The sequence below is a fragment of the Lissotriton helveticus genome, chromosome 9 (assembly GCF_964261635.1).
Source record: "Lissotriton helveticus chromosome 9, aLisHel1.1, whole genome shotgun sequence".
Classification (NCBI taxonomy): domain Eukaryota; kingdom Metazoa; phylum Chordata; class Amphibia; order Caudata; family Salamandridae; genus Lissotriton; species Lissotriton helveticus.
This window is the reverse complement of record NC_136070.1, coordinates 1076484304-1076504863: the sequence shown is the minus strand read 5'-3', so window position 1 is coordinate 1076504863 and position 20560 is coordinate 1076484304. Positions and strand designations below refer to the sequence as shown.

At 44.2% G+C, this 20560-nt stretch overlaps 1 protein-coding gene across 4 annotated transcripts in view; it reads right to left on the bottom strand.

Annotated features, from left to right (window-relative positions):
• Positions 1 to 255: 255 nt before the first annotated feature.
• PPM1M (protein phosphatase, Mg2+/Mn2+ dependent 1M) overlaps positions 256 to 20560 on the bottom strand; it is a 242076-nt gene continuing 221771 nt past the window's right edge. For all 4 annotated transcript variants that reach the window (XM_078661457.1, XM_078661456.1, XM_078661458.1 and 1 more), the window contains exons 10-11: positions 16694 to 16842; positions 256 to 4760 (exon numbers count right to left, since the gene is read on the bottom strand). In XM_078661457.1, the coding sequence (XP_078517583.1) occupies positions 4610 to 4760; positions 16694 to 16842 (300 nt within the window). In that variant the 3' untranslated portion in view covers positions 256 to 4609. The remainder of the gene's footprint in view (positions 4761 to 16693; positions 16843 to 20560) is intronic.

The window sequence follows — 20560 nt, the reverse complement described above, 5'->3', positions numbered from 1 at the left end:
TCTGGATATTGTTCCTGTTTGATGGTACGCAAATAGGTATTGCTATCTTAACTCTAGTAAATGCGAATATTCTGTATCTGAGAGACATAGAATTTTTGCCGTTTTAAGATGGCGATTATGGTCCTTCGACGTATCACATGATTGGTTCCATGTCGACCGGTGCACACGTTTATAGTATCTTGGTGCCAGAGCTGATAAGGGTTATTTCATTTAGGAAGATCGGTGCAGGTCAGATTCATTGTGAGCATACTTCAATTCAATTCAATGTAAACTTTACTCGGTTCTTTGAATAAAAACCATAAAAGCAAGATACCAAAAAAGCAAGCAATAATGCAACAAGGCTCAATAATAAAATATACATACACAATAACAGAAAATACATACATAGTTAAAAACGTCAAACGTAGATTGCATAAAAAAATCTTAAAAAGGTATATAAAAAGATTATATATAAAATCAAGCCAGATTTATAAATAATCAGCCATTACCAGACAGACTGAATAATTAATCACAAGTTTTCCTCAGTCTCATAGCAGCTTTCAAGAAACAGACCACATTTGAAACAATTACTTCTGAAAGCATTTGTAGGTACAAGAAGGCCGGTCGTACCTGAGAGAAATTAAGTCTGTTGAACAATGGCATAATGTACATCTTCCTTGGGACCTCATAAAATTTGCAAAGCATTGCAAAGTACAAGGGGTCCTGCGAAGCCGACCCTACTTATAAGTAAGTGGGAGCCTCGCTGCGGTATTGCTACATGGCTGTTTTATTCTAGCATTCATGAACTAACGTTTTTTATTTTTTTATATTATTTTTCAGATCATTTAAAGAATTACAGAAACTGTTTGCCTTTAGCTTTTTCATTACATAGTTTATGGGTAAGCAGCAACTACTGTCTCAGGGAGAGGTATGGAATTGTATAAGTGACTGTAGGAAAGTAGGATTCTTCTAGTATGGCTACCCCCACTTTTTGTCTAGTGTCAGTGTGTTTTTGACCTAGTCTGCTGGGATCCTGCTAATCAGGACCCCAGCAACTGTGCTTCCTTCCCAACATTGACATGGTAAGTACTTTGGTACCTCCACTATTGGCTACTGGTGTACCCTTGTAAGTCCTTATATCTGAGGTCACTACACTTAAAACCTATAATTCACTCCTATGGCAGGCTCTTCAGTCCTGAGAGCAGAGTGCTTGGTTACAAGTGTGAGGGTGCCCCCACATGAGCAGGACAGGACACCCCTACAATCCCCGGAGTAAATTCTCCAGGCTTTGTAAGTGTGGTCAGCTATTTGTAGACATATAGTGGACTTCAGTCATTACAAGATGTCTAACTATATAGTGGCTGCACCAAACCCCGTCATGTTTGATGTCAAACATGTTGGAATTATACCCCAACACCGTTTCCGGTGTTGGAAATATCATCCCATGTACTGAGGTGCTCCTTATGGGACCCTCTGGTATTCCTGGCAATAGCATTTCAGGGTCTGCAAGCAAGCTAGTGCTGCTGCCGACCACAGACATGATTTTGCCCTCCTGCTGCTGACCCAAGCTCGAGCAGGGGAAGGTAGAAGAATAGGTTTCCTGTCACAGGGAGGAGTGACCACCTCCCAGACAGGACTTTGTGTATTGGGCTGGGGGGGATCTTGCCAGTGCCACCAGACTGATTTAAAGTGGACATTTGGCGCCCTCCTTGCATACTCCAGTTTGAACAAGTTAAGGAACCCTTGGTTCCCACTCTGGCGCGAAACTTGAAAAAGGACATGGGAGTATCCTTCCCTCTGTCCGGCCCCTCCTCTGGGAGGGACCACTGAGTCATTCCAGCCCTTTCCTTATGCTATTTAAGGGAGCTCCTGTGGGTGGCTCCTCAGATTCTCCGTGGGACAAGATTCAACTCTGAAACTACGTTGCTCTTCAATCGTCTGGACACTTGGACTCTGATTGGAACCGAGACTGCACCAAGGAAGAATCCTGCTGCTCCTGGTCTTGCTGTTCTTCGTCTTCTTCATCGTCTGTGTGTGTGCTTCATCCAAGTTCTTCAACAGACCTTTGGGCATCAAGAACACTCGAAGAATTCTCCCTAAGAGTCACACCCCTGCATCTGCAGGTACCACATCGAAGCTGACCGGTTTGCTGCTCCTGCCGTCCAATGGACTTCCCGAGGCCCAGCAACACTGGTGGTGGTTCTGCAACTCCCTCAAGGCCTGACCTGTCCTCTCTGCAATTTTGAGACCAGTATCCCTCGTCAGAACCACTGGGACAGAACCCCTGTGCACCGCATCAACTTACCATTCCCAAGGACTGTTGGCTCTGCACTCCAGAGCTCTACGGGCCACAAGAAGCTCCATCCTCTAGCAGCTCTTCCCTTGAAAATCATCGTCCTCACTGCATCCTCTGCACCATGGGCCTCCATTTTTGGTGAGCTGCTTGATGTCTTCTTGTGACTACTGTGCCTTGGCCTGTGGGTCCTCTTGAGGGTCTTCCTTTGGTTTGTGGGCTCCCCTGCTTGCTCAGGGCCTGCTTTGACTCTCCTGCTGTTAGTGAGTCCCTTGGCCCTTGCTGGTCCCAATGTTTGCTCCTTTTCATCTTCTACACCAGTTGCAGTTACCAAGGCTTGTTGTTGCTCCCATCCAGACACCGACCACCTAGACACCGATATCCGATGTGGGACAACTTGTGCCAGGCTCCTGGTCTTCCTCGGCGTCACCTGGTCTTCCTCGGCGTCACTTGGTCTTCATAGCTGCAGGGACAAGGTCACCGTCGACTCTTCACAACCTCTCAACATCGGTGGGCTTGTGTCACCTCTGGGTGGCATAGACTCTGTCTCCTCTGCTTGCAGGTTCTTCACTTCCAGAATCCACCCTTGGATTCCACCGGACTCCATCACAGTGTTCTCCAGAGGCATCTTCTTCAAAGTATCCCATTGCTGTCTACGGCAGGTTCCAAAGTCACTTCACCCCTATGCAACCGGCTTCCCTGGTGCAAGTAACCAGGTTCCTGGGGCATCCAAGGGTGGGGTGGCTCTCCAACCTTCTGTATTACAAAGGTTTTCTTCGGGGTCCTCCGGGAAGGGTCATTCTTCTTGCAATTGCGACTTCTCCATTGACTTCCATTGGGCATGCAGCTGCGTATTCACTCTGCACACAGCCCCCGTGGGGTTCCTGTGTACTTACCCTGGGTGGTTCCCTGTGCCCCCTCTGCCTTCTGGTCCAAGTCATGTACTCCTTGTAGTTCGCATTACACTTTTCTTTTTTTACATTACTTTTCTTACAATGGCACATGCCCCGCTTTAGCTAAAACGTGGGTGCTGACATTGCTTCCAAATTAAAGAAATAGAAAAAAAATGCGTCCTCACGCCTTTCTTTTCAATTCATTTACTTTTGAAGCAATTGTGGCAACTGCGGTTCAGCTAAAGATGTTTAATGCTAAAGCGTGGGTGCCACCATTGTAACAAAATTCAATTAATAGAAAAAAAAGTGTGCGTCCGACAATTTTTTTTATATTTGTTTACTTTTGTTACAATGGTGGCAGCCATGCTTTAGCTTTAAATATGTTAAGTTAAAGCGCGGGTGCCCCATTTGGTTCGAAGGTAAAGGAATAGAAACAAAAATGTTTTGTCTATCTCCTTACTTTTGAGGCAACTGTGGCACCCACGCTTTAGCTTAAGATGTTTAATCTAAAGCGCGGGTGCCTTGTTTATTTGCAATGCAAAAGCTCTCACATTACTGAAAGTTTGAGCTATTAGCGTTGCATTATTATTAGCAATGCCAACAGCTCAAACTTTCAGTAATGCGAGACCTATTGCTTTGCATATGCTTGTTACATTACTGTTGGCAACCAAGTCGGACTGCTGGTAGTAATCTTGCATGTGGTGACTTTCACAAGAGGGGTGCATAAAAACAATTACTGAATAATGGAACAGTGACTCACTCGTGCTCGTCCACTTTAAATCTTGTCTTCTTCAGTTACGTGGGTGAACCAAGGTACCAGCAGAAGAATGGGATGAATAGTCAGGGCAAAATTTAACCTGCATTATTTTGCACTCAACCAGCTTTCCTCTCTACTTCGCTACAGACCTGTCTGCAATGCCTCTATAAATATTTTGCTCTAAGACATCTGTCAAATAGAGGCTAAAACACACGTTTCAGTACTCTTATGAAATTTACTTCTATCACAATTAGAAACTTTCAAAAATAGGCTCTACTCCCTATAAGCTTCTTGCACAGACCAGCGTCTTCTACAACCTCACCCCTAATTCCCACATGCCCTCCCAGGAGGCAATTCCCTAGGTGTGTTTTTGGTAAAAGGTACCCACGACAAGCAACTCCAGCCAGCAGAGGCGCAATGAAGGGGATTCCTTGGCACAAATGTCCTCCAATTGATGAAGGCAGCATAATCCTTCATTTAAGGAGGGGCAAACCGTTCCAAGGCCTCAGGTTATAAAGAACCACGTGCCTGACTGTCTCATGGTACTAGTCACATAAATGATGGAAGAGACACGTGCCTGGCCATGGGGTACTATTAAGAGTCCTCGAAAATGTCTCCACTTGATTCTGTACTCTAGACAGCATCAATTCCAAGGTAGGCTGCAGCACCAGCTTGGTTCTGTTGTCCTTAGGTGTCATGGCCTCTGTGTCTCAAAAGTGGAATGACAAATACGGAGATGTCATCGTACGAAGCAGGGGAATCATTGTCCAAAATCCACTGTTGTTCATTGAAGCTTCCTCTGGCCAGATGCACCAAATGGGCTGCCAATTCCGAAAACCTGCAAGAGAGAAAAGGTTCAAAACTGGGCCTCAATTTTGATGCGGACCAATAGGGGAAATGCATTACTTGGTGCAGGGTGGGGAAAGGGTGAGGGGTGAGGTGTGAGGGGTGAGGGGTTGGGGTGCTGGGGAGGGGCGGTTGCCTATGTTGCTATGAAGAAGAAAGCTAAGTATATTTACCTCTCCAGTGCTGGTATCATACACAGATTCACATTTTAATTATTCTGTCATCAAACTAGGAATCCTCAGCATAAATGTTAGAACAGCAGTGCCAGAATACATTCATTTAACAAAGTACTTTGTGCAGCCTATCCAAAACATTGTCTGAGTTGCAAATCAGACAATTAGGCCTTAAATGAAACAGGCCATGAAAGCTCAGATTTCATCACAAGACAAGGAGGCTACATTATGCATTAATCCTTTAATGCCAACTCACAACAGCCGCTTACATCACAAAGGATCAACAAAGAATCAAATGACATCACTCCATCAATATAAGCCATGAGCAGGAGTAGAGCTGCCTCTTTTAAATGCGGCTCACAACAGATAAGTTCTCTCTCTCTACCTTGCTTTTGATATCTAATATTTTATCCTATTGTAATTATTATGATTGTCAATATGCTTTTACTGATTTACTACTCATAAATATGTATATCTATATGCTGTATATATAAAGCTTTAATCTTTATATACTGTACAGGTGAATTTTCCCATTCCCTCAACCCTCAATCCTCCCCAATGACTTCCAATCTATGGTTGTCGCTCTTTCCCAAGCCCTCGACCCCCTCTCCTTACTACTAGGAGATCTAGTTGTACGTTTTCTCCCCGGTCCTCCTTCTGCCGTTTTCAAGGCGAATTGTGAATTGCGCTGTTGCAAATTGCTAGTTGCGCTGCTAATTTTTATGGTATTTTCATGACCCGTACGCTTATGGCAAGCTTAATGTCTTAATCTCCTTCGGCTCCATGTATTCCCCTCATCGGCAAATCAGAGAAGAGGAATGAACCTCGGCAAGAGCGACGCGACGCGCCATGCCTCCTAAGGTCCATTCCTCCCTTTCGATGCTTCAGCTGTCTCGAGCGCGTTGGTTGCCTTCCGAGGCTTATTCCGACTGCGCTCCTTCGCCGATCAGCTGTTCTCCTCGCTTTTACAACCTTTAAACCCTCTTCACTCCAATATAATTCCAATATTTATAATATTAAGACATTTTCAGACCTATACCTTCTCTACATAATTCTGATACCGTTTAAAAAAAAAAAAAAAAAGGGTTTATTTAACAATATACTTATTCAAGGACATAGTTTAATTATTTAAACAATAAATAAACACTTATCTTTTTCTTTATAAACATCAGAACTAAATAAAATAAAAAATAAATAAAAATCCCACCCCCCCTTTTTATTTTAAATCCCTTAATCTAATCCTCATACTTACCTGCTATGTCTGACATGGAAGCAGACGACGTAGTTGCTAGCTCGCCTAACCATAATAGCGATGCATTTAAAACCTTCCTTAAAAGGGAAATGAGAACTTGTATGTTAGATACCTTGAGAGAGGTCATGTCCAATAAAAGATTCCTTCTACTTGATGACACTCCTTCTGACCCCAAAGTTGAATACTCTAAGGCCAATAAAAAAAAAAAAACACTGCCTAAGCACTGATTGAGGTCGCGCTACCTAATATAACTTGAGAGGTCCAAGCACCTCACAAGGTATGGGAGGCCCTAGCGCCTCAAAAGACAAGGTTGCCCCTCGCGGCGCACTCAGGTTGGGTGTCCCGAGCGGCACAAATTTGGCGGGTGCCCTCGACGGCACATGTAGCGACAGTGCACGTTTTGATCCTAGCTCTGATGAAGACGAGTTCTTCAACGACCCCGACGATGAATTCGTCCTTGACCTTTGATGAGCAAGACATAGACGAGGATCTTAACACTTTATCAGAGGCAGACTTCTCCCCCTCTTCAAAGGATGCGATCCTTGACCCTCTAGGTGGAGAAATGTTCTCCCCGACCAATATCTCCCACCCTAACAGCTCAAGGTGGTATCCACATGACCATGTTGCGAAGTTTGTGACTAAATGGCTGAGGAACTCTCTCGAGATACAATCACGCAACACTATGAGGTCTGAATGTCCTAGACCATACATAGAAGATAAAGTATGCCAAACACCTAACCTAGACCCCGACCTTATAAAATTCTTATTCAAATTAGGCAAGGATCCCAGGAAGGGCCTCAAAAGGGCTCTTAAAGCCTGTCAGGATCGCCTTCTTGACCTTTTAGGTCCCCTTACTAGGATCCTCGACTTAGCTGAGGAATCACACATTTCTAAGTCTCCCCTTGATACCAATCTGATAAGGGGATGGAGCCAAAGAGCAATAGTACTCCTTGGTAACGCAAATTCCTCGCTTAACATTGAGAGAAGGAAGACTGTCCTAAATAGAATAAATCCAAAACTCGGTGATCTTGCCGAGAAAGAACCTTCATCTAAGCCCAATGGCCTCCTCTTCGGAGAAGACATGATTAAAACGCTTGGTAAATTTGTCGCAACCTTTACCGCTTTGGACAGAGCTCAAATTAACATGAAAAGAGTTTTTCCAACAAACCTTTTTGGTCAGGCCGGAAGAAGGGGCCGCTCTTCCGGACGCGGAAATTTCCGGCCCTTCTCATCAGGAAGAGGAAGAGGTTCTACCGGTAGAGGCTTCTACCCCTCCAACAACAGACAATACTACCCGCAGAGAGGAAGAGGTTCACGTGGAAGAGGCTTCCCCCCCCGCGGTGCTTCCAACAACACTACTCAAAGTAAGTGCTTCTCTTTCTTCTTCCCCTCCAAAGGTCGGGGGCAGGCTCAAACATTTCTTTCACGTTTGGGAGTCCTTGACACAAGACCCCTGGGTTCTCGAGACAGACCAGGGTTTCAAAATAGATTCATAGAGATCCCATATCAATCTGTTATTCCAAAACCTCTGGTTCTTCCTTTAGAACACCTGGAAATCGTCAAAGAAGAGGTTTCTTCTATGTTGAAGAAGGGCGCTATAATCGCGGTACCTTGGTCTCAAAACAATTTTGTAAGCACCCTCTTCTTAGTCAAGAAGGACAAGGGTTGGCGTCCGGTAATAAACCTTCGGGAGGTAAACAAATACCTCTTTTATCGTCATTTCAAGATGGAGGGCATCCATCTGCTCAGGGACCTTCTCCTCCAAGAAGATTGGTTGGTCAAATTGGATTTAAAAGATGCCTATTTCACCATACCCATGGCAATAGAACATCAACCCTTTCTCCAATTTATATGGGACGATCACCTCTTTCAATTCCAGGCCCTTCCTTTCGGCCTATCATCCGCCCCTTGGTGTTTCACCAAGGTGATGAGAACAATCGTTTCCATCCTGAGAGCCAGAGGTATTCGTCTCATTATCTACTTAGACGACATCCTCATCATGTCTCAAACTCATGCACAGATATTACAAGATCTGCAAACCTCCATGAACCTTATCGAGGATCTCGGATTCATTATAAACAGGGAAAAATCCATTCTTTCACCCTGCAAAGCCCTAGAGTCCCTAGGTTTCACCGTGGACACCTCCAACTGTCTCCTCTTACTCCCCAAAAAGAAAATTGCCAAAATCCACAAGGAGATCAGATTTGCTCTGAGACAGCAGTCTCTCTCTCTCTGAGAATTAGCCAGACTTCTCGGTCTCCTTTCTTCCTCGATCCAAGCTATTTTCCCTGGTCCGCTGAACTACCGTGCTCTTCAGAGAGTGTAAGCCAAAGCTCTCATATCCGGACTTTGGTACGGAGACCACGTTTTTCTGGACGAACAAGCCAGATTGGAACTTTCTTGGTGGCTGGACAATTTGAATGCTTGGAATGGAAGAGCTATCTTCGGTTCGACACTCCGGACTTTTAGAGTCAGACGCCAGCCTTCACGGTTGGGGAGCACGTCTCCTAGACCAGGACACCAGTGGTGTCTAGACCCCCTCAGAATCATCTCACCATATAAATTTCCTAGAATTGACGGCCGGTCTCTATGCTTTGATGAGCTTCAGGCACTCTCTCCAAGGCAGATCCGTTCTCCTGAAAATGGACAACGTCTCTGCAGTCTCATATATCAACCGTCTCGGTGGTACGAGGTCTGCCAACCTTTCAGACCTAGCCAAGAAACTCTGGATGTTCTGTTTGGAACACAAGATCTCTCTGAAGGCAGAATACCTCCCAGGGAAATCCAATCTCTCAGCGGATTGGAACTCGAGATTCCTTCTAGACTTCAGCGATTGGAAACTCGATACCTCCTTTTCAATTCCCTGGTTCACTTCTGGGGTCCCTTCGATGTGGACCTTTTCACAAGCCGTTTAACCTTCCAACTTCCTCAGTACTTCAGCTGGATGCCAGACCCGGGTGCTCTAGCTGTCAACGCTTTCCTTCAACCTTGGGCTCCTCTCCACCCCAACGCCTTTCCCCCCTTTGCGATGATCCAAAGGGTTCTACAGAAAGTGAGACAGGATCAATCCTCCCTAGTCCTGATAACCCCTTTCTGGCCGTCTCAAGCATGGTTCCCCACAGCTCTGGAACTTTCTTGCGACGTTCCCTTCCTGATTCCGGCTACTCAATGGCTCTTTCTAAACGCAAACGGAGAAGATCACCACCTGGTTCTCTCAGGGAACCTGAACCTTCTTGCCTGGAAAGTGTCAGGCAATCTAACCAATTGTCTGGACTTTCGTCTTTGGCTCTCACTCTCCTTGGAGAATCTTGCGCACCGGGAACACACTACAGATATAATAACATCTGGAAAAAATGGTCTAGTTGGTGCTTGGAAAGGGACTTGGATCCCGTGGAAGCTCCTATCGTCAATATAGTGAATTTCCTGGTGGAACTTTTCGACAGTGGTCTTTCCTATAGATCTATTAACTGTTTTAGATCTGCAATTTCCGCAGGACACTCTCTTGTCAACTGTAAGACGGTAGGTAAGAACGTTATCATCTGTAGAGTTCTTAACAGTATCAGGCTTAAAAGGCCACCTAGGCCTAAATATCAATCTGTTTGGGATGTCAAACTTTTACTTGACCTTTTTTGCTCCTGGCCTGATAACTCCCTTCTTAACAGAAAATGACTTTCAATTAAACTTGCTTCTCTCTTATGTCTGATTTCTTGTCGCAGGGTATCCGACATCAAAGCTCTAGATATCTCTTATAGATGTTATGACATGTTTGGTGTTAAATTTGAAATCTATAGAAGAACTAAGACCATGTCTGATTTCATTTTTTATCCTCGTTTTGATCTCTGCAAAAAACTTTGTGTAGTTGATTGCATGAAGGAATATGATTCAAGAATGAAAGACCTTCGTCCTCCTGATGCGAATCAACTTCTTGTTTCCTATGTCAAACCCTTTAAACCTATCTCATCCTTCTCTATTGCTAGGTGGGTTAAGTTTGCTATGAACTTTGCTGGTATTGACCGTTCTAAATTTCAAGCTCACTCTCTAAGAAGTGCTATGTCCAGCAAATGTTTTTGGTCTGGTGGTAAGTTGGATATTATCCTTAAGTGTGCAGACTGGTCTAATGCCTCTACATTTGCGCATCATTACTGCAAACCTATTGAAAATGTTTTTGATGCTGTTATTCAGGGCTACCAACATGCATAATGTAGCCTCCTTGTCTTGTAATGAAATTGCGATTCTCCTATTAACATGACCAGAGAATCTGGATTTCATTAAAGACACGGAGGCTAACATTATCCCCCCCTTCCCTCCCTTGGATGGAGGATATTTTTGGATATTTTGTTCAATTAGACTTTAATAATATTTACTGTTTTTTATGTGTATTCAATTTTCAAATCAAAGTTTGCCTACATCGAATGTTATTTCTAACTTTCTTCTTATTTGTCAACGGTTCAAATTCTTGATGTTTTTCTTTTAATTTCAGATAATTCTATCTAATGGATCCCCAAGGTTTTTCCTTCCTTTCCTTCCATGGATTTCAACCTCTTCAGCATCCTTTTACCAAGTTGCAGTTTGATTAGATTTCTCATCGTTCGTTCGCATTTAAAAGAGGCAGCTCTACTCCTGCTCATGGCTTATATTGATGGCGTGATGTCATTTGATTCTTTGTTGATCCTTTGTGATGTAAGCGGCTGTTGTGAGTTGGCATTAAAGGATTAGTGCATAATGTTAGCCTCCGTGTCTTTAATGAAATCCAGATTCTCTGGTCATGTTAATAGAAGAATCGCAATTTCAAACTAATAATGTTGAAAGGTTTTAATAAATACATTTAAAGTCTTGACTTATGGCTAAGTTAGAGAGAATGGGAGCGAGGGAGGAAGAATAGGAAAGGAAGGAAGAAACGAAAAAAAGGATGGAGGGAGGTAGGGAGGAGGAAGGAAGGAAGGATAGAAGGAAAAACGCAAGCTCAATCTAATGAAAGAGGTTCCAGGGTATGGCCTGTCCCACATGGGTCTTTGATCTTGACTGTAATTAGATGGAAAGCCAACAGTGATGTGCGTGCATTACCATACCACCTCTTTAGGCAATGCTTGACAAAGTATTAGCCATCAGTGAACTTTACCTAGTCCTATGAATAGCTGGGTTAACAATGAGTCACAAACCAGGCACACCACAGACCTCCGGATGGCTGGGTCCGAACTGGCACGGCGTGGAGAGCAAAATATCGATGGATTAAACACAGATCTGTGACTGGGGTGAATGCTTGACAACGTTCAACATTCTGTCCATCATCTTTTTGTGTTGCATTTCACCCTGAGAAGGGTATGCCCAGACGTGGGTCCCGTGCTCGCCATACCACTGGTTTCAAGCTAGCCTGGCTGATGAGGGGTGATGCCCCGAAACCGGTCCCAGGATACTTGTTTTCCGGTGCAGGGAGGACCTGGCCTGGCAGTTCGGGCTGGACTGTTCCCATGGGGAACAGGGCCAATGCCTATTTGCCTATGACTGGGTCCAAACTGGAATGGCATGGCGAGCAAAATAACAATGGATTAAATCCAGATCTGTGACTGGGGGATGTTTGACAATGTTCAGCATTCTGTCCATCATCTTTTTGTGTTGCATACATCCTATCTAAACATCCATTCTTTAGGTACCTTCAGCTGCAACATGCACTCTCCCCTTATATAAAACACCTCATTGAACCACGAGAAGCTAAATTATTGACAGGATATATCGGGTCACCATTATAATCAATGGGGTAACCCAAACAAAGTCCTTGGACCTGGGTGTTGATTGATAAAAAAAACAGTGGTCCTTTTTTGGGCTGCTACCACGTTGGAGAGAGGAAGTTGTTATTACGCTCCCAGCAAATTAGTCGTTGCTGTGTCTCAAACTGATTCTTCAGTCTCGACCATAATTGAATCCTTGAACCTATTACGTGTGAACCCTGAACTTATTCTTCAGCTCACACACCGCAATATCAATGCGGGAACTCTCACCATTTACCAATATGAAACCTTTGGATGACACACCGCAATACTGAGGCGGGTGGCTACACCGGGCTTGAATCTTACCCGCAGACTTCTGAGGGTTGCCCCTTATCCAGTCCCCCGTCCTGAGGAAGATCCGCGTGGCTGAGGTTGAAGTTTCCCTCTTTTGCCGTCAAGCCGGATCGAAACGTCCACACATATCCCCCATCTGACCTGGACCTTTAATCCCCTGTTGTTCCTCCCCTCTCCCCCCCTAATTACAGGAGATATATCTCTTGATCTTTTGTGAATTATGTGAACAAAGTATATATATTATATTGTGTTTGGCCAGGTTATGAAGACTGTTCATTTGTTATCAGTCCTACATATAGTTTTGTAAATATATGCCCCTTGATTTCCTTTGGGAATTCTTTTTCCCTCTGAATTTCCTTTCAATTCTCTACACTTGAGCACCCGTCTTGCACGTTCTGTTTGGAGCAACCCTTTATCCTCTTTCCAACCCTTTTGGTCTTTCAATTCATTGTTTTATAAAAAAATTAATTCATGCCTTTTTTAAATCATTTGTTGCTGCACATCTTATATTTTTTAACGAAATTGGTTTCATGCAACCGTGAGCTGACCATTTGGATGCTCAAAATTGTTGAGTGATTAGTGTTTTAAAAGGCAATTTTCCCGGAGGATATATGGGGTGGCACAAAAATTCTAAAGTTCGAACTGCACGAGGGGTATATTACACAACTGAAGCTGTTAAAATAGATTCCCCAGAATGTCTCGGATTTCATTATGAAACCAGACATTTGTTCACACGGAATAGAGAATGGGTGGACTGTAGAGGCATATAACTAGAATTGGGCAAGACTGGAGAGGGATTTGAATAATCTGGTGGAACAATGGATATTAGAGATTGATCATGGGGAACAACTAAGAGTGGAATGTAATGTTGTTACATGCATACATACCTATGCAGTAAAATAGTGCAATGATATTGATCTGTATGTGCTGCGTAAAAAAATCCTATAAAAAAATAATGTGCTGTGCCAGTTTAGAAACGCTATAAAGTTATTTTAATTTAAAAAACTGGTGTGTGAAGTAGGTATGATATGATTGATATCGATGCTGCTGCTTGGCACATGTCCGTCACAGGGATGGCTCCAAAGAGTGCCTCAGTCACTGCAATCCCTCCGGTGGAATGTGGTCTGACTCTGTTGGATAGGGCTCTTTCTGCTTTGTTGTGGCAACCAATTAAACAAACATAAATTCAATGGGTCATGCCCTCTTTAGGTAGAGGTTATCCTTTGTTACACGGACCATACAAAATGAACAACTGGTGTTATTGAACACTTGGTCTTCTTTGTGGAAGGAATTGATTGCATCCAGAGAACATTTCTGACTCCTCATGATACCCAGTAGAGGAGTAGATGAAGGGCATTTTATAAAGGATTACCTACGTTCAGAAAGAAGGTGAATACTAAGATCAAAGTCTGAAAGTTTGGCAGCTTTTCCAGCATCAAGTGGGGATTTGTTTTCCACACCACTTTGTTGATAAGGAATTTCACAAACTGCTATCTTCTCTAGAAGGGCAATATTTTGTTGATTCACCTTGTTGAGGTAATGGTTAATAAAGATGACTTCTTTGATAAGAATTTCAAGTCTTCCTTGTTTACCAGCTTAAATAGAAGGGTCCTAAGCCTTGGCAGTACACTGCTGAGCTCTCAGATAAGAAGAACAGAACATTTTATAAGGGGGCTGTGCATTAAAACCATTAGCAATGGATGGTTAAACATGGAAGACGACCTGACTTCCTATCTGAAATGGTTAACTGTCCCGATGCAGGAATATGTGAGTAATGATTTTTCCGTGGGCAGCGGGTAAGGAAGACATTTGGTATGGGTTCGTTTGACAGGAGGTTCAGAACCTCAGCAGGAGACCTTTAGAGTTTCTCCCACTCTAGTATGAAGAGGAGGGGCTTCCAGCTCCCTTCATCTTGATGATCAAGCAGAGAGCTTCCTGTAACTGTTGGTCTGCTCACATAGTTTTAGATACGAATCTTGAGGGCGCCCAGCAGAAAATCTAAAACAGAAGTCTTGTATCATGTTTTTACTGAGTCTATAAAGTTAGTAATTACTTTAATCAAAGGGCCTTGGAGTTGCCTGGTAGAATGGTTATTGATATACCTGATAGGGGTTGTAAAATTATTCTTTCTCAAAATAGTCATGGAATGGTTCTATTTTCATCCCCACTATGCTGTGCAACAACCCTCTAAGTCCCTAACCTCCCTGTATCATGAAGGATCTTTATCTGAAGAAGCCTCCTCTAGGAGTCATGCTTAAAATTGTTGAGTAATTTTCAATGAGGGGCACTACTGTAAGCACAAGAACAGCTTGTGATAGCTTAATTTGTGCTTGAAGTTCTGATTGCAATAGTTTTAATACTTTTTACTAATTAACATTGTCCTGTGATGGTAGCAAAGAAACCAGTCAAGTCCAATGGATCATTAGCAATGACATCATAAAGGGCGCAACTCTCATTGAACACGTTTTTATCCATAATGACATCTTCCACCGACAGGAGTCATTGAAGAGCAGGTAGTTAACAGGGAGGGCTTTCTTGGCAGCTGATTTAATAATCCAGAAGCTAATGAAGAGATTAACAATTTAGGTGGTATTTTTTTAGAGGCACAGAAGGAACCACTCTAGTATTTGGTTATGGTGAGAGCGGAAATTCAACTCTTGAACCCTCGGTCAGCTCCGTTGCCTTCACTCTTTTATCCCAGTGACGTTTGGTCTCTATGGGCTGCCTTTTCAGCAGCCTCTTGGAATGAGTGAGAGGGCATACACTGCAAATTGATTTCACCTTATTAATGTCCTTATAATTTGACGCCTTTCTTCTATCTGAGAAGAAATGTAGCTGAAAAGGTGCTACTCCTGTGGTTTGAGAAATGTGTGATGGAAGCAGATGCTTTGCACATACTGGTACCACATTTTTTTGTTGTAAATAAGATGTATAAGGACTTATCCAGTGCCTTAATTGTACATGTCAGGGGATGCCCGACCTTCCAAGTGGGTAAATATATGAAAGACCATCTTCCTGAACGAATGCGTACTAAAGACGCATTCGTTCTAATGAAGGCACTGTGAAGGCACAGCGTGATTCCGGCTTGCCGAATACCATCACACATTCATCACTTGTGTCTGTTCACTGGAGATGGATGATAAAGTGCTTCCTGCATCACTTGGGAATCAACAGATGATGCCTCATTGAGATTCCTTAAAAGTTTGACTCTCTTAAGAGAGCCGAGAGCAACGGAAGATGCCTAAGCTACAACGGATGATACCAAAGTGCAGGATTTAATGTACTCTAGGGGAATCTAGAGAGGATGCACATGAGAGTACTTTGAACTATGTACACGAGGTGCTATAGCTCAGATGAGAAGATGAGGAACAGCACCATATTATTTGGCACATCACAAGTGATGGCCCTTGGAATATATGTATTGCATTGAAGGAATCTAGCCCTTTCAACAAGTGGTGCAGGCCAGCAGAGCACCTTAAGCAAATGTTGACAGAGAAGCACACTGGACGACAGGATATAGAGAAGCATGGCACAATAGGATGTGAGGTAGCACATGTACTGGTGGATCGCACGGCATAGGAAGTGCAATACACTGCAGATGGAAGGTGAAAGTGAAATGTCAGTTGAGGAAATCAGGGGACTGCTACAGGTGAATAAATAAAGGGGAAGTTTGCTGAGCCACTAATCATAGCTAAGCATTCAAGGTGATATGAAATTCGTGCAAATGAAGAGCTCTAGAAGAGCTGCAATAATTGCCAAATGAATAGCATGGAAGGTGATGTGTAGTAAGGAAATGCAAATGGTGAGGTGTTGCAAAGGAGTTCGTAAAACAAACCTGATAAAGGGACACATCTGTCAGTAAACCAAAGGGCACTGACTCAAAGGTAAACACATCCTGCGATAAACCATGGATGAATACACAAGCTGATAAGAGATGTGATATGATGTCACACAGGGAATGCATGGACAATGAAGTAAAAAAAACTCACGGAACAATGAACTGCAGAGCTGTGAACTGTAGGATGATTCAACAAGCTAGCTCCTCACATGGTGAGCTTTGAACAAACACAGGGGAATGAATGACTCACACACAGGAGCTCAGCCTGATGAGTCAATGGAAAATTATAGCGTTCAGTCTTATGAAAGAGACAAATCACAGTGAAGCCTACTCGTTGATAAGCAGCGAGTCGCAGAATCTGCATGAATTTAAAAATGACTGAGCTATGTAAATGTGAAAAGCCTCTAACAGTAGACAGAGTGAAGCTTTGTAGAATGCATAAGTCTATCAATTTTGAAACAGAGCAAAAAAGAGGAATTAGTCTTGAGTGATAAATAGTTGAGGGCCTCACAGGACAATGCAGACAAATGACTGTGCCACAGGTAATTCTGAAAAATTGCACATCTAGCCGTATCACAATCTGTGGGCGAGGGGGTGCTTTACCTGGATGGGTTTACTCTATTATCATTCAGAAAGCTCCTGGTGATCCGAGCCACCTCCTCATTGCAAAGCACATCCCAAAGTCCATCGGTAGCCATGATAAGGACATCATCTTCCAGAAATTCCATCGCAGCAAGGTCCAGCACCTTCACCTACAGAATATGGAAATGGCAGTTGACTATTATTGAAAGCCTGTACATACATGCCCCAAGTCAAAAAACACATTTACAGTTAAATATGACCTAACTCCACTTTTAAAGATTCAAGGCTTCAGTCGTAATAGTCTGCATTAATAGGCCTTGGTTCCCATCACCAGAAGCAAACAATGGCAGAGCAGGTCATTATGACACTGTCTTAGAGGCATCCTGCCTCTGCCAATAGGACTCCATGTGGAAAAATTGGTTACAGTACTTGCTGTCAGATTTACAAAGAGAAGCTTATCAGAGAGTGTTTGTTTTCTCTGCCTACTCTACAATGGCAATGACTCTCTGTGTATCCCTTTTGGGAGTTTCAGGGGAGTATAACTCTAAACTCTATAATTTTGTCTAATGTCAAAAGTTGCCATTAGTTGAAAAAGAGTGGCAAACTGCATAGGCCCAGCCATACCAATCCAGCTTTCATGGCCTATGTCTATGTAAAGAATAAATCTGACTGTAAATAAACAATTTGACGCACTAAGAGCATCCGGAAAATTGGTTATCCTCGAGAACTTTCGCCCAGGCACGCACGCATGACTATTTGACAATATACCCCAAATGCAACCGTACCTGCTAAACCTTACAAATTTCAGAGACAGGAGACTATTCGCCATAGCCAGAAGGGGAATCCTCCCCATGAACTGAACTCCGAAAAAGCGTCATTAATCCACAACACAAAAAAGATCACGTTCAGGCTCCTCACCCACGCACACAAAGCGCTCCACGACATTGGTCCTGAATACCTCAACAACCGCCTCACGTTCTACACTCCAACACGCAAACTCCGCTCCTCCAGCCTCGCTCTTGCCACCGTCCCACGGATCCGCAGAACCACCGCCGGAGGAAGATCATTCTCCTACCTGCCGGCCATGACATGGAACTCCCTCCCCACCCATTTACGACTGACCCAAGACCACCTCACTTTCAGGAAACACCTCAAGAGCTGGCTCTTCGAGCAGTAGTGGCACAACCCCCCTCCTCCCCCAGCGCCTTGAGACCCCTACGGGTGAGTAGCGCGCTCTACAAATGTTATTGATTGATTGATTGATTTATTGAACACCAAACTGCATATCGATAGAACACGAGGACCTCACCCACTTTCCTCTAAGACGCCCATTTTATGACAAGATCAGACATGACACCATCAGATGCATCTTGGAAAAGGAACATCTAGAAGATGATTACAAATGTGTCTTTTTCATTCAATATAACGTTTCTGAGGCAGTCCCTAGACAGACTGGTCAAAAAGTGGGACACTAGAGACAAGTCTCTCAGAACCGAAGCTGACAGAGCTTTCCTCATACACTTCCATGAATGACAACTTTAATAAAGATTTTTTCTATGTTACTTCAACCTATCAATATGATTTTATTGCTGTGGATTGACTTCTGTCGTTTCATCTACAAAGACACTATTACTGGTTCAAATGTAATTATATTTTGTTTTTAAAGCTGTTATTTTCTATGCAAAAGACAGCCAGTGTATGCCGAAAGCACCTACAAATAAACCCAAACTCTCTCCGCAATGCAGCAGTACCCTTCGGTCCGGGGAGAGGTAATCTGAGGAATTGCCTAGGCACGTAGGCAGAATGAAGTCTATGGATTTTCCAGTGTGATGCTTTACATGAGGAGGAAGAGGGCCTACTTTTTTTTTTTTTACAACAGATTTTATTACCCTTTACCAGTGCTTAATTGGTAAAATATTAATTGCCAGCGCTCTGACTCTGACACTTAATATTTGCAGCTTGCACCACCCATTACCTTGTCATCGCTGGCAAAACAACGACTAACCATCTCTCTAGCATGTAAATGCGACAGTTCAGATTATTCCAGGTCCCCACAGCTAAAGGAATGGCTGGGGAGGAAGGTATTAACAATTTTAATGTATATTATATTCCTAAACAACCGCTGTTCTGCATATCTCTAAATTAGATGAGCAGCCTCATCGTGTGGTAGACTGTTGTAAGTATGGTTTTGGCAATTAGGTGCCGGAGCCGAGCACCCGAAACCAATTAAGTGCCGGTGCTGAGCACCCGAAAGCACTGGCTCAAATTAATCACTGCCCTTTACTCTTGGCAACATGCAGACTGCAGTACATATACATTTGTTACATAGTTATCATTGCGGTTCGCTCCAATCTCCGTGCCCCTTTTCCCATCCAGTTCCTTAACTAACAGAAACCGTTCGTCATTATCAACTTCCAAGAGGAAGCGAACTGTAAGTTACAGTATGCCTTTGCCTGCTTCATGCCAGAGGACAACTCCCCCCCCCGCCCCCTCCCACCAGGCATATAGGCATGTCTTATACTGTGTGCCCCAGTTCCGGCTCGGGTGTCATTAAATGGAGATTCACTCAAGTGGCACTATTCTCTGTTCTCCCTCCAAATTCCTGGTACCTGGACAACATTCTCAAACCCAATGTCCCTATTCCTCCAACCCTATGAGGCTACATCCAGCTGCTTCTAGTCTTGGTCTCCTGTGAGGCCCCCTGCCGAACCTCCTCTACGATAGCTTCTGGCTGCTTACGAAGTGTCACCAATGCTACCCACGCCCTGGCTGATTCTAGTGATTTCTCACTTCTGGCCTCTTGTAACCTTACTGCCCCTTCACGGCCTGCCCATCGTATGAACTCCGTCTTCCAACTGTCTGTGTTAGGGCCTCCTCGCGCCTTCCCGTGGCTAGTGATGTTCCTTTTTAGGTCGAGGCCTCGTCCGCAATGCTGTAAGCAGTGGGCGGAGCCGAAGATTTTATGTTGTCCAGTATGGGGGCTTGAACCTGCCCCTCTTCTCCATTGGCTGGCCTCGTAAATGCTGGCCAGCCATTGGAGGAGAGGGGCGTCACTCGGTTCTAGCCCCGGCTTGAGCGGATTCGGGGGTGTGTTTTTTGCAGTTTTTAATCAGTGATGTCATCCGTCACTCAACTGCTAAAAACACCCCCCCGAATCGCAAAATGGCGCGTTTCTCCGAGGCATTTCTGCTTTGCCTCGGAGAAACGTGGTGGTGTGGAGCGCTCCTTGGGGAGACTGGCGCCAGTTGCATTGCTCGAGTGCGCAGTTCACCTCAGTTCCCACAGAAACCTAGAGCTTCTCTGCTTGTGCCACATCAAAGTCGTCTACGTATCCCATTTCAAACTGGAGTTTGCACGAGTATTGTTTTCCTTTCGCATCCTGTGCTCGTCGGGGGTCTGACCTTCCATTACAATACCCGGGCTCCCGCCACACCAGCATTCATTCCCTAGAGGACGTTGAGTTTCGGGGTGGGGGGGATAGGGGGTGGGGGTTGTGCACCGCAGACTGATCGCAGACCGCGCTCCCTGACAGCCGCCGCCTCTGGCAGGGAGCAGGAGAAATGGCTAGTCTTCGTGCGTCTTGTTAATACTCAGTTGTTGAACCGGATTTAAGGCTGTCGTGTTTGTAAACCAGCTGGGTGTAAGTGTGTGCAATATGAATGCAGACACTGTTGTGGAAGAGGCCTTCTGGTGCAAAGAGCCCTCGCGCTGCATATGACTCCGGCTGCGCTGGCAAATAGTGGAACCCAGTCAAGGCTTGCTCAAGATCACACACGGTGGAGAAGTTGGATTGCCTGGTCACAAAGTGAACAAGATCGTCAATAGTCTGATAGAATAAATGGGAGGTGGGGGCGGGGGACGTTCACAGTCGATGGGCGAGGGATTGGG